The following is a 14,720-nucleotide window of genomic DNA, read 5'->3' as shown; positions in this document are numbered from 1 at the left end:
TATTTACTTTATAATCAATTTTAAGAAAATACATAAAAGCGGAATACGAATAATATACATTATTTGAAACGTTTACATTTTTTACCGGTTTTCCATTACAATGATGATTTACGATATCACGACGTGACGTGCCACTGACGTTACGTCAGTTACGTCACGTCACTAGTTATCTTCGAAAGGTCGGCAGGGTCAGTGGAAGTGATCGGCGAATATTTTAATTTTTCAATAAAATTCTGACACTTCCCTTTTAATACTCACGCGAAGATGTTCTCCCGCGCCCTGAAGCCTGTTGGCACACTCGCCGTTCAAAATGGAGCCAAGAGCTTCTCCACATCTCCTCAGGTATATAACTTCTACGCTTTTCGTTAAGATTTTCTAATTTCCAATGTAATATTTATCCAAAGCGGTGTTATAAACTCATTATCTTTCCTTCCTCCTCCACCTACCTTCAAAAGTGACTGTATATTTGACAAAAATGTGATATTTCAGAGGAATTTCAAAGTTGTGGTGGCGGGTGCGGCTGGTGGCATTGGCCAGCCCCTGGCCCTGCTGATCAAACAGAACCCGCTGGTGACCCAGCTGGCGCTATACGACCTGGCTCCGGTTACGCCCGGCGTGGCTGTGGACCTATCCCACATGAACACAGTTGCCAAGGTCACTGGCCACAAGGGAGCTGAAGAGCTGCCTGCTGCCATCAAAGGTACATTTGAATTTAGTATTCAATTACCGTGGCCCTACCGAAATCTATGATTGATGTTAGCATGTTACATAACAACTTTTATAACCTATTATTTTTATTTTTGATACCAAATGACGATTCTCAATGGTTTTTAAGTACATATTGACCTTGTATACTCTTAAATAGCACAATGTCTTAAAATATTCCTATTTGAACAAATTTTATGCTTGAGTTGTCCTAAATGTAGTGACCTTGGCATTGTTGGTGGAAAATAACAGGTTATTTTTGTTATCTGTATTTTGTAACATGTTGGATGATAAATTTTATGTAATAATGTTTTCTGATTTCAAATAAAAACACTTTATTTGATACTGAAAACTATGATTTATTAACTACACTAATCTAACAATAACCTAAAACTGCAGTTTGTGATTAACATTTTCTGAGAGTTCTGAGATATGTTATATGGTCCCGTTGTTCCTTAGAATTTTGTTTTACTATGTTTTTTTGAACAAAAGTAATTTTTAAATAATTAAAAAAATCCTTTAAAAAATCTACCAAACTTGGCATTCATCTTTTGTATTACTTATTATTTGTCAATAACAGATATTATTGTATTGCATAACTAAGAATAAGAATAAGAATAATTTATTTATAATAAAATAGGTAGGCAATCACAAAGGTGTCCGGTAAGCACCAAACTAGGCTGAGCCTGTATCTTGGGGCTTACAAAAGAGTAGGTAACATACGGTAACTAAACCTAATTAAAATGATGTGTGAAAGAGGGTGATAAGGTGTAAGCTTTTAGGGTGTGTATATGTGTGTGTGTGTGTGTGTGTGTGTGTGTGTGTGTGTGTGTGTGAAAGGTGTAGGAGAGCGAGTAAGGACTAGATGATGACAGACCTAAACATAAGAACGTATTATATTTTCCGTATCATTGTAGGATAGGGTCACAAACCATTTTTTGAGTTTAGATTTAACATTTGATAAAGTACACGTTTTTAGATCGATAATTTTGCAAACAGAGTTATATATAAATGGGTGCATATGGGAAGCAAACCTCTTGGCGTGAGATGTATGGACAGCAGGTACCGGGACTCTATATATACGTCTGCTCAAAATGAGGTCTCTTACCGGTAAATTTGTAATACTTTTATGAACTCTACACACTGCGCTGAAATAAATAATTGTCTGACTCTGAGGATCCCCGTTTCATTATACAGCAAGTCGGTAGGAAATCTAAAAGGTTTTCTTAGCATGACTTTGATGACAGCACGTTGCGCACGCTCTAGTTCTAGGAGTGCCGTCTTACCTGCGCTGCCCCAGACTGCAATACAATATTTTAAAACAGATTGGCACAGGGCATGGTAGACAACGCGAAGGACACTTAGAGGTGAACAGTCCCGCAGCCGTTTCACTAAATAAATCAGTTTTCTCACTTTTTTGGATAGACTAGTCAAGTGTTGTTTAAAAGAAAGGTGTTCATCAACGATAAGGCCCAGATACTTGACGGTGTAGCATCTACTTATGGACCCACATGAGCAGTTTAAGTTATTTGTGTCGCAGGAATGTAACTTTAAGTGGTATGTGAGCGGAGCAGAGGAGACTGATGTCTTTGAGAATGGGATGTGATAGCTTTTGTTCATATTTAGAGTGAGAAGATTGTGATCCAACCATTTCGATACTAATGATAGTCCTGCCTCAGCTGACAAGTATGTTTCCTCCCAAGTATTACCACTAAAAAGAGCTACGGTGTCATCAGCATAGCAGATGAATTCTGAGTTTGGGATAGTGGTTTGAAGAAGGTCATTAATGTATGTAATAAAAAGCGAGGGACCGAGGATACTGCCCTGTGGGACGCCGAAGTAGATGTGAGATCTGCAGCTTGTTGAATCTCCGATCTTAACCGATTGCTGTCTATTTGTTAGGTAGCTGGAAAACCAGTCGTGTGCAGAGCCTCGAATTCCGAGAGCTTCTAGTTTCTTGAGAAGAATGGGAATTGAGACGGTGTCAAAGGCCTTCGCCAGGTCAAGGAATACCCCTATACAGCATTTACCGGCATCTAGATGACCAGAGATCATGTTTGTGAGAGTAAGCACGGCATCTTCAGTCGATTTGCCGCGTCTGAAACCAAACTGATGTTCTGACAACAGTGAGTGTTTCTCTAAATAGTTCACGAGACGAATATTTACAATTTTTTCTAAGATTTTAGAGAAAACGCATAAGAGAGAGATGGGTCTATAGTTAGTGGGCAGATCTTTTGGGCCGGATTTGTGAATCGGGGAGACAATAGCTAATTTCCAACAGTCAGGGAAGTATCCTTTTTCTAGACTAAGGTTGCAGAGACAGACAAAAGGCTCAAGGATTACCTCTTTTATTTCCTTGATTAGTAAAGGTTTAATGCCATCGTATCCAGGAGCTTTGTCAGACTTGAGTTGCCTAATAAGGATCTCTACCTCAAAAGTATCGGTTGGCTGCATGAAAAATGAGTGTGGGGTGGTATGTGAGGGAACAAACTTGTCAGCTAGAGTATGTTGAGATTCCGCGAGTTTGGAAAGTATCTGATCAGCTAAATTACTACCTACCGTAGTAAAGTGAGTGTTACAACTATCAAGGGATTCTTGAGCGGAGTTTCCAGATTTGGTTAGGTGGGCGGCATCGTTTATATTGTTTGAGAATTGGCATATAGTCTTAATTGTTTTCCATAGTTTCTTAGGTTTATCTTTATTTTCTTGTATTTGCTTGTTATGAAATTCAGTCTTTAAATTGTATAATAAGTTGTTACAGAAGTTTCTGTAGCGGGTGTATATTATATGTGTGATCGGATTGTTAGGAGAGGCTCTTGAGTCCCTATGGAGTTTATCTCTGTGTTTTAAGCACCTAATTACCCCAGGTGTTACCCAAGGCTTAATATTGAATTTGGCACGGCTAATTTTTATCTTTTTCGTGTTATTTTTAATTGCAGAGCATAGGATAGTGTTGAAGTAGTTAGCTGCAGTGTTAACATCGCTACTATTAGAGATAGGACTCCAGTCGACCTCCGACAGCTCTTTAGCAATTAATTTGTAATCTGTTTTTAGCACCCAGCGATTTCTGTTATGGGAATTTTGTGAAGGACACTTGAGACCAGCCATAACAATGTTATGATCTGTTACGGAGCATTTACAAACAATACCTATCGAATCAACCGCGGCCTTAATAAAAATATGGTCCAGACACGCATTGTCCCTCGTGGGCTTAGTAATCGCAGGTAAAAACCCGTGGGCCGACATAAGGTTCAGATAATCTGATAGGTTATGATGGGAGGGCGTAGCATTATCGGAGATGTCAATATTTAAATCGCCAGCTATGATGATTTGGCGTGAGTTTGTAACATTGAGAAAAGTGTCTAAGGAGTTCAAAAATAAGCTTGAATCAGAGAAGGAAGGAGAGCGGTAAATGCCTAAAACTGAAGTTTGACCCTCAATATTTAAAGCAAGACAGTTTGCGTCGTCGATAGGTGGTTCGGTGCAGGTTACCGATAGACGGTTGTTTACATACGCAACAACTCCGCCACTTTTATTTATTACCCTTGTCGTATGGAACATTTGGTAGTTAGGAAGTAAATCTATAACCGTAGAATCATTTAACCAACATTCGGTAAGAATGATAATGTCGAACTCAATATTTATTCTATTTAACGTCACAAAGAAGGAATCGAAGTTACGTTGGAGACTTCTTATGTTTAGGGCTGCCAATTTAAAACTATAATTAGGAGTGAGATACTGTTGACAGTTTTCGAGGACTTCGAGTGCGAGACAATCAATAGCCAGGTCGTTGTCCAGAACATTATCTAACTCAAGTAACGCCATCTATGGAAATTAAATAGAAACAAAAAACTAAAATAAGGAAATACCATTCAGACATCGCTCCTAAGTAGCTTACCTGGATTTTACTCGCCGCTCCTTGTTTTAGTGTGGTGTTAAATTTGTGAAGTGTGTATGAAGTGTATAAATATATAACATGATTAAGAGAAGAACATATGAAAAATAACATAAGAATTGAGTAATAGTAAATAAAATAGCGCAAAAATGTTGTAAGAAGGTTGAAGTCAGGGATATTCGGGCTGCATATTTTCTGCTTCAGACCAGGACACATCCTGAGACTTCTCAGCAGCAGAGCTCGTGTAGCAGTCCAAACAACGGTCAAGGTCAGCGACGCGACGAATCCGGATAGCAGCACTGCCTTCTTGCTTTCTAATAAATATTGAACCGTGTTTGGTCCAGCAGAATTTGTACCCGGATTGTCTAGAGCGGGTACGGGCGGCACGAAATAACAGCCGGTTAGACTTTGTAAGCCTTTCATTGAAGAAAAGCTTTTCTGGAGGACCAGCTACCTGGATGTCAGCGGACGTTATGTTGTGCCTAGATTTGCCAGCTTGTAGAAATGCGTTGCGTTTGGTACGTCGTAGCAGGCGAACTACCAGAGGCCGAGGTCTCGTATTGCCCGAATCGTGTGAGTCGTTGGGTTTACGGCGGAAACCAACTCTAGTCACGGAGTCTACGTCCTCTTCTTTCAGAGCTAATCCAATCTTCGCGGCAATACATAACGCTAGATGCACCGGGTTTTCTTGGGGTGATTCATTGACACCCATTATCTCGATTTCGTTTTGGGTAAAAATTTGCTCCTGGTTATTGAGTTGCTCTTCAAGCTCACAGACTCTCTGTTGAAGAAAGTGATTATCAAGTTTCTGCTCTTCCAGCAGTTTAATTTTAGTTTCAACCGTTGTTAGCCTGTTTTCGAACAGAGCTAGTTTATCCGTGCACTTTGCGACGGTCTCAGAGAGCTTGGTTAGCTGTGTGTTTAAGTCATTGCGCAATAGCTTTATTTCCGAAGTGAGCCGTGCGATAGCGTCGATGTCAATACTCTCAGTAATTGGCGGATTATGTGGCACTAGGGTGAAGCAATTAGAGTTGTAAGATACATTTTCTTTACCAGTGTCGGCAGTGCAAGATCGGGTGGAACTGACGGATGGAGTGTTGGATGAGGAAGAATTATTCGCCGGGCTCATCGGTTTCTTTTGTTTGTTCATAGTAGGTGATGGCTTGCCAGATTTTTCGTGGCAATAACGGCACTTCCAGCTACTTCGGTTTTCTATAGTCATTAGCGAGAAGCGCTTATAACCCACACCAATTACATCTAAACACTCCAGGCAGAATCGGAGATTACAGTTTGAGCACTCTAAGAACTTACGAGACGCTGTTTTCCCGCCACATTTACCACATAAGGGCACCATGTTATTTGTGTTTGGAGACGTAAAATTAAGAATAAATGGTAGAAATAAATAAAATATATCGGGAGAAAATAAATTGACGTTGACGTGACACTGACACTCAACACACTGAATCTTATGATCAATTAACAAAAACCTAAACTCAATACTCTTTCCAGGTGCCGACCTGGTCGTGATCCCCGCCGGTGTGCCCCGCAAGCCGGGCATGACCCGTGATGACCTCTTCAACACCAACGCCTCCATCGTGCGCGACCTGGCGCAGGTGGTGGCTGAACAGTCCCCCAAGGCCATCATGGCCATCATCACCAACCCCGTCAACTCCATGGTGCCTATTGCCTCCGAAGTACTGAAGAAGGTGAGTTTGTTGTTTGTTAAGCCCCTCTCACGTCTCCTGATAGCCTGGAAAGAGTAATAATGAGGGCAAAGTTGAAGGCTCGAGACCTCAGGCCCCTCCCTCTACTAGATGGTGTTCTCAAATTACGGCACCTATGCAATTAAAACTGCACGAGGCCATGCGCTTGGCGGGGAACAGAACCCTATGGAGGAACCTGGTCTTCAACAGAAGGACATGATGTCACGATCCAGGGACCGACTGAAGAAGAAGAATAGATATAAAATGCTATAATAGGGATGATGACACATGTTGAATTTTATAACAAAATCTAGTAAAATAGATAGCAAACGAGCAATTTATCACAATAATGTGGATATTAAAATAAAATATTGAAAAATTACAAAAATACAGGACCTGAAAGTTTCAAAATTTAAGTTTTTTTTTAACTTCCAAAAACGATAAAAGTAAGGGTACCATTCGATTCCTTACATTTCATGCAATAAAATATTGTATAGCAACTATATACATAAACGCAATATTTCACCGACAAAAACGCAATTTTCTTGTTTTGTCCATACTACAAGATGGGCGATGACGTCACGGCCCTTGTCCGTTTTGTATAGGGCGTTTCGCGAGTGAAGTGCGACTGTCGGCCTCTGACTACAATTTCTGACTTTTGTGTTACTTTAATGCAATGGGTCCCATATAGAGATTTGATCCTAAAAACAAACCCGATCGATTGATACCATAAAAAAAAATTAGTCATGTAGCCTATTGTACGCGATCTGGTCTAAGTAGTCACTGAGCAGTCTCCCAAGACCATCATGGCTATCATTACATTAATTACGGGATCCCGCATCTCCATGGTGCCTTTGAGGTACTGTAGGATGGTGGGTCTGTTGCTTGAAGACATTGAAAGCTATCAACTCAAACAAAACAAATGCTTTCCTCATGTGAAACCTGCACCATCTTAATTAAGAATATTTTATTTCTTAAATCGGTGTAAGCACAAGACAAGGTAAGGTCTGCTCCCAGTACTGAATTTGTAAGTTTAACATATGTGTAGGCACAGTTTGAGGTCTTTTAAGTGTTACAATACATTTTTCAATCAGTAAATAAGTTAAATAACTCATCAATGTTACTTCAGACATATTTATAGAAACTAGCTCCTTTATCAGTGGAGGTAGATAAAGCTGTCTTTGTTTTGTAATGAACTTGACTTCATTCCACAGTTATATTTTATTCTGTGTTGATATTTGATATTTACCAGTTGCTTTTTGGTGAAGGAAACATCGTGAGGAAACCGGACTAATCCCAATAAGGTCTAGTTTATCCTCTGTGTTGGAAGGTCAGATGGCAAAATGCTGGGATAACGCGAGGAAGATGATGATTTTATTCTGTGTTGCTAGAACGAGATAAACCAAACAAAAAGCTCATTATTCAGGCTCAATTCGAATAAATAATAACAATGATAATTAAGAAACAATGCTCTTTGATTACATCATGTGTATGGTAAATAACTGTATGTTATATACAGATAACAATAACGTCAATTCGGGTCATAGTGTTATTTGTTTCTCCATTAAATGCTGTGACTTATCTGTTTTGCCTAAAGGTTGACTGGTAGAGAATGCCTTATGGCATTAAGTTCGCCTTTTGTACAGTGTGTTTTCTTATGTGCAATAAAGATTAAATAAATAATCTGATAAGACAATGGAGAGGGCATACTAATTATAGGTATTGAATATTGTTTAAGTAAAATGAACACTTTTGAATGTAACAATATATAACATATACCTACATTATAATATTTTGACTACCCAAAAAACCTATTCAATAAAGAACTACAATAAAAGACAAAAACATAAAATTTTCGTAATTTAATACAATCTCAATGAACATTTTTAGTCCATTGATTGAATGGTAAACAATTATTGAGGCATTAAGTGCCAGTTGCACCATCCGTATGTACTTGACAGACTGATCAACGTCACCCGCGGCGGTTTACTATGAAACTTTCCATACAATAACAATACAATTTAGCGAACTCTTTAACGATGATTGGTGCAACCGACCCTAAGAGCGGTTTCTCACTACGTCCGATCCGAATCCGATCCAAATCCGTGAAAATATGGTCCGAAGTAGCCGTAGAACTATTTCTATGGTAATTTACGCACTAGATCCGTCTGATTTCTTTCCGAAATCGGATGACGGAGTGCGTAAATTACCATAGAAATAGTTCTCTTCGGACCATATTTTCACGGATTCGGATCGGACGTAGTGCGAAACCGCTCTAAGTCCACTATTCGTTTATTATGCGAAATAAAGTTTAAATAAAGAAATCAGACTGTGCTAGTATTTATTGTTAAGTTGTTGCTTGTCAATGTTATTAAATAACACATTCAGTGCCGAAAACCCGACTATCGGGTATTTTATGGTTTCGTTCCCAGGCCGGACGACCCGATAGTCGGGATCGTGGTACCAGTGGTACTACATTTTTATATGAAGAAATGTTTGTGGCCTAGCGCTGATGTCCATGGGCGTAGGCAGGTATAGGCAGGAGGCCCCCTGGAGCTCTAATTTCACATACAATGCATGCCCCTCTGTGGCCTCTGCCAAATGCCTCTGCTCAATGATATTGAGGTTTCTAATATCATTTTTTTCTAAACTGAATAGTTTGCGCGAGAGACACTTCCAAAGTGGTAAAATGTGTGTCCCCCCCCCTGTAACTTCTAAAATAACAGAATGATAAAACTAAAAAAAATATATGATGTACATTACCGTGTAAACTTCCACCGAAAATTGGTTTGAACGAGATCTAGTAAGTAGTTTTTTTTAATACGTCATAAATCGCCTAAATACGGAACCCTTCATGGGCGAGTCCGACTCGCACTTGGCCGCTTTTAATGCTAAGAAATGATTTGTGTTTACCCATTTCAACTCACGTATGTATCTTCTCTTATCACAAGTTAGATAAGTATCCACGCCGAGACCGCATGCAACTTTCCTCGCGCTATTCTGAGCTTATCACGCTGCAAACAGCATACTAATGAAATTGTACACATGCAATAATTATGTGATGTAATAAGTTTGTTTACTATAATCGCTCGTACGATAATACTTGTATTTGATATTTATCAATGGCATGATTTTATTACATTCTCCCACACTCCGGAGTTACCAATCCAGCTATACGGATTTTAGAGACCTCTTTCTCCACTTTCGTTACACTCTGTGTAATTTATTAGTGTTACATGAGGTCCCGATTTTAGAATAGCTTAAAACTTAGTGGACCTCTCTATCCCATTTATTCTCTGACCTAAAACTCGTGCTGCACTATACTGGGTATAAAGGTCCCCATCAAAATAGCAGCTGTATGGCGATAGGGACCTTTTGGCCAAGCCATAACGGGGGTCATTGCCTTTTCCGTAATACACTGAGTGTCTTAAATCGGTCATTTGTCAGTTTTGTAACCCTTGCAGACATATAGTGTGCACTCAATCATATCCAATAGCGGTCATCATAACGTTGCACTTAATGAGTTGTCAGCCGAGCCGATATGCTATTGTCTTGTTGACTGTTGCAGACTTTTGTGGACCATGAACACGAAATATGTTCCATTGTTTAATGTAATTAAGTTGTTAGACACATTATAACATCCTAATTTATCATCGTTATTGTATTTTAATATGGATTGAACACTTTCACAGTTATATTTTAAGGCTACTAAAATAATAAATAATTTTGATCCAATGTTCAAATTGCCCAATTAAGCTGATAGTTTTCTTTACCTACCCAACTTCTATAAAGCAATATGGATGCAATGTTATGGCACTATCAATCTGATCTGGTAATGGAGATCGAAGTTAGCCATAGAACGAAAAACCCTTCTAAAGTTTTGAGTTTGCCATAAATCGAATACTTACTTCTTGTATGAAACTGTTAATGTCAGTTTCCTACAAGAAGCAGGTGTACAGTTCATGCTCCCTATCGCGTTTGAGACAACCTTGTTGTGGCGTTAATCAGAACCTTAATTTTAATACAGATGTAGTGAGTGCATAATTATTTTCCATCTTATTTTCACGGAAACGTACGAAAGCGTCTTGCTATTTCAGTCAGTCTCGGTACAAAAAGTACTGAGGTTGACTGAAGTAGCATCACAAATACGAAAGTTTCCGAGAAAGTACTGCTTCCTATTGTGTTGAGTCATAAACTTATTTCTCCCCCCAGGCCGGGTGTTACGACCCTAACCGCGTGCTCGGCGTGACGACCCTCGACGTGGTCCGAGCCGCCGCCTTCATCGGCGAGATCAACGGCGTCGACCCCCAGTCCGTGCAGATCCCCGTCATCGGGGGACACTCCGGAGTCACCATCATCCCGGTCCTCAGCCAGAGCAAGCCAGCTGTGAAACTGACCGACCAGGGCAAGATTGAGGCCTTGACTAAGAGGATACAGGAGGCTGGTACTGAGGTAAGACCCATACAGTCATTGTTGGACACTCCAGAGTCACCATCATCCTGGTGCTCAGCCAGATCAAGCCAGCGGTGAAACTAACCGACCAAGCCAAGATTGAGGCCTTGACTAAGAGGATACAGGAGGCTGGTACTGAGGTAAGACCCATACAGTCATTGTTGGACACTCCGGAGTCACCATCATCCCGGTGCTCAGCCAGAGCAAGCCAGCTGTGAAACTGACCGACCAGGCCAAGATTGAGGCCTTGACCAAGAGGATACAAGAGGCTGGTACTGAGGTAAGATTTATACAGTCATCGAAGGCCAATAAAGATAGGAAATTTGTATGGTGTCGTAGTGCATATTGTACTATAAATTTTAAAATTAAAAAATCGATGAAGCGCTAAAGAAGGGTTATTCCCACTAGTTACCACCAAGTTGTTACCAGTGGTAACTACTGGGAATTTTTTTCCCACCTTTTACCACTGGTAACTACTGGGAAAAATAAAAATTCCCAGTAGTTACCACTAAACCGAGTTGGTGGTAACTACTGGGAATTTTTATTCCCAGTAGTTACCACCAAAATTTTGTTAGAGTTAAATACTAATAAAAACAGTATAAATAGTAAGAGTATAAATACAGAGTGATTTTGAATTACCTAATAAAATCACTTAAAAAATAATCTAAATGGATTATTAAATTTATTCTTACATATATTATAGTTTTTGTACTAGTACCGGTTAAACTGTTTAACTATATTTTTGGTCACTTTTAAGGCAGTTTACTAAACACTAATCGACTAACAATTATTTATTAAATCACTCGATATTTATACTATACTATTTATACTGTTTTTATTAGTATTTAACTTTAACAAAGTTTTGGTGGTAAATACTGGGAATAATTTTTCCCAGTAGTTACCAGTGGTAAAAGGTGGGAAAAAAATTCCCAGTAGTTACCACTGGTAACAACTTGGTGGTAACTAGTGGGAATAACCCCTAAAGAAAGTTTAAAGACAGCCTAAAAAATCGAATCGCCGATAGATTATTCATGTGTACAGCATTGATAAGATTGTGAATGACGCTTACGGTGTGGTTGCAGGTGGTGAAGGCGAAGGCTGGCGGCGGCTCCGCGACGCTCTCCATGGCGTACGCCGGCGCGCGCCTCGCCAACGCCGTACTGCGCGGTCTTAACGTAAGATAAGATAAGATAAAACATAGTTTATTCAAGTAGGCATAATTACAATGCGCTTATGAACGTCAAATAAAGCTAGTTAGACCGGCTCCAACCCTACACCTCTGCCCCGAGAAGATTTAAATCCCCCCTCAAGGTTACACATCGTCATCATCTTCCCGGCATTTTAGTCACGGCTCCTGGGAGCCTGGGGTCCGCTTGACAACTAATCCCAAGAATTGGCGTAGACACTAGTTTTTACGAAAGCGACTGCCATGTGACCTTCCAACCCAGAGGGCAAACTAGGCCTTAGGTTTAGTCCGGTTTCCTCACGATGTTTTCTTTCACCGAAAAGCGAATGGTAAATATCAAACGCAATTTCGTACATAAGTTCCGATAAACTCATTGGTACGAGCCGGGGTTTGAACCCGCGACCTCCGGATTGAAAGTCACACGCTAACTATTCTTTATCTGTGGAACTTTCCACAATTGTGTACAGTGTCTCATGTAAAAACATTATTTTTCTGGAGATAGTGTTCTTTCTTGTGACAAAGAAACTTGAAAAAGCTTAGAATCAAATTACAACACAGAAAATTCAAATACACCAAAAACATGCGTTTGTACTTTTTTTCGGATTTTTTTTAAATCTATTTATTTATTTAAAGTACTGTGGTCTGCCTGGCGGGCTAAACTTTGTCCCGACTATTTCCCATGAATAATTGTGGCAAGGGGGAGGGGGGTGTCTATAAGTGAAAACACAATCACTATTGCAAAATGTCTGCAGCACTATGTATAATAGGGATGTTGACAATGTTTTGGAACTGGTTTTATTTTGTAGATAGACACGTAATAATTACAGAAAAAAATATTAAAAAAATATATTCATTAATTTTGAATAAAAAAACATGTATAATAAGTTTCGTGTTTAAATTTCGCGCCTAAACGCTCCAAACTGTCACGTGACCTTGATGACGTAACGGCGTTTTAAACAAACTGCTGTCAGACATTTTTTAAATTCTTTATATGGCAACTGACAATTTTTTTTTAAAGCCTTAACACACTACCGCATCGGACAGCGACTTTTTTTCTCGCTCTAACTTATAGCTGCGTCCTTAACGCACCACCTTACACACTATCGATTCGTGCGCCGCACCGCACCAAGATCGCGTTTCGGTACGATAATCTGTAGACACTTAGGCAGGTTTTATACTTGTCTTTGGTAATTCCACTGTGATTACGTCACGCGCTTCGATTGGCGTTTGCAGTCACGTGATACTGGGCATTATTTTAAATACTTTTGATTATTTTTAATTAATTTATTACGCATATTTACACTTGCAAAATATGATTTTCCGCGTTCTAATATTCCCTGCTATGGTAAAAACATAACATGTTATATATTCGCGATTCATGTCAACATCCCTATTGAGGTTAACGCCATTTAGCGTTATTTCGTCGCATTACTTGAAACTCCTAAGCACATCACTGTTAGTACTCGAGTTATATTAATACCGGTCAGATCGAAACTCACTACATGGCATTTAAATCAATAAAGAAAAACTCCTGATATTGAAGTAACAGTTTTTCGATCAGGTCACGTGTCCGTCTTACGGTCACGTGACACCTGTTACGAGTTTAACATTTTTTCCCCATCACAAAAAGCGCCGCTAAAGAAGTTTTCGCTTCAAAAATCGAAATTTTGTGTAATGTTTGGAATTCCCTCCCTCTCGAGATAAGGCAAAGTCAGACCCAAACTCTGTTTAAAATCAAGTTGCGCAGACATCTTTTAGAAAAGTCTCTTAGTTAAGTCTCATAAAAATCTTAAAGCAGGTATATATTTATTTATATAATATTTGTATATATATATATATATATATATATGTGTATATTATGTATGTATAAGTAAGTATATTATAGCAATAATAATATGTATATTTGAAATAGTATGTTGTACAACATAAAAAATTATGTTTAATATTAAACTGTTCGTACTTTAAATTTTTCTTGCACCTATCACTGTTTGCTCTCTGTTCTCGAGGGTTAACTGGTAGAGGATGCCTTCAGGCGTTAAGTTCGCCTTTTGTACATTTTTTACTGTGCAATAAAGTTTAAATAAATGTAATGTAATTTTTTCTAATCCAGGGCGAGTCTAACGTAGTGGAGTGTGCGTACATTAAGTCTGAGCTGACGGAGGCGGCGTACTTCGCGAACCCGGTGGTGTTCGGCAAGGGCGGCGTGGCTAAGAACCTCGGCTACGGAACCCTAAACCAGTACGAGCAACAGCTGCTCAAGGAGGCCATCCCTGAGCTCAAGAAGAACATCGCCACCGGGGAGAAGTTCGTCAACAAGTAGATGGACAAAGTGTGGAAATGTCATTGTAACGTGGTTAACCCCTCGAACGCCAGTGTCAAAAATTTGCTACTGAATTAGTAACCTTTCAAATGTTAAACACACAACTTTGGGAACAAATCAAATTATTTTTATTGTGTTTTTAAGTAGTCACACTACTATATATAATTTATAAACTGAAATAGACATAATACAGTCTAAACTAAATTGTCTGGGACGGATACGGGACAAGGCAGTTGAGGAGTTAATAAGTTTTTGAACTCTAGCGGCCCCAAATAAAATAAATCATATACTGAAATAAATGTCATATAGTAAGAAAAAGTGACCGAGGCCTCCAGTGCCAAGTGTACTTCTAATAGTATAAAATAAATCGTGCAAACCTCTTAACTCATTTTGAAGGTGATAAGGGATTATCGACTTTAACTGACAACCACCTAAAGTTGTATCTCTTGACTCCTGTCC

The 14,720-nt window shown here is 39.2% G+C and overlaps 1 protein-coding gene across 1 annotated transcript; it reads left to right on the top strand.

Annotated features, from left to right (window-relative positions):
* The first annotated feature begins 150 nt into the window (after positions 1-150).
* On the top strand, positions 151-14,293 carry LOC134656831 (malate dehydrogenase, mitochondrial). The gene is made up of 6 exons (XM_063512358.1): positions 151-342; positions 490-700; positions 6,110-6,306; positions 10,516-10,755; positions 11,838-11,930; positions 14,052-14,293. Exons 1-6 carry the CDS (start codon positions 265-267, stop codon positions 14,259-14,261), a joined length of 1,029 nt encoding a protein of 342 aa, XP_063368428.1. The 5' UTR covers positions 151-264; the 3' UTR covers positions 14,262-14,293.
* Positions 14,294-14,720: the final 427 nt, after the last annotated feature.

The sequence above is a fragment of the Cydia amplana genome, chromosome 19 (assembly GCF_948474715.1).
Source record: "Cydia amplana chromosome 19, ilCydAmpl1.1, whole genome shotgun sequence".
In the NCBI taxonomy this organism is placed as follows: Eukaryota; Metazoa; Arthropoda; class Insecta; order Lepidoptera; family Tortricidae; genus Cydia; species Cydia amplana.
This window is presented reverse-complemented; position numbering and strand designations above follow the sequence as displayed.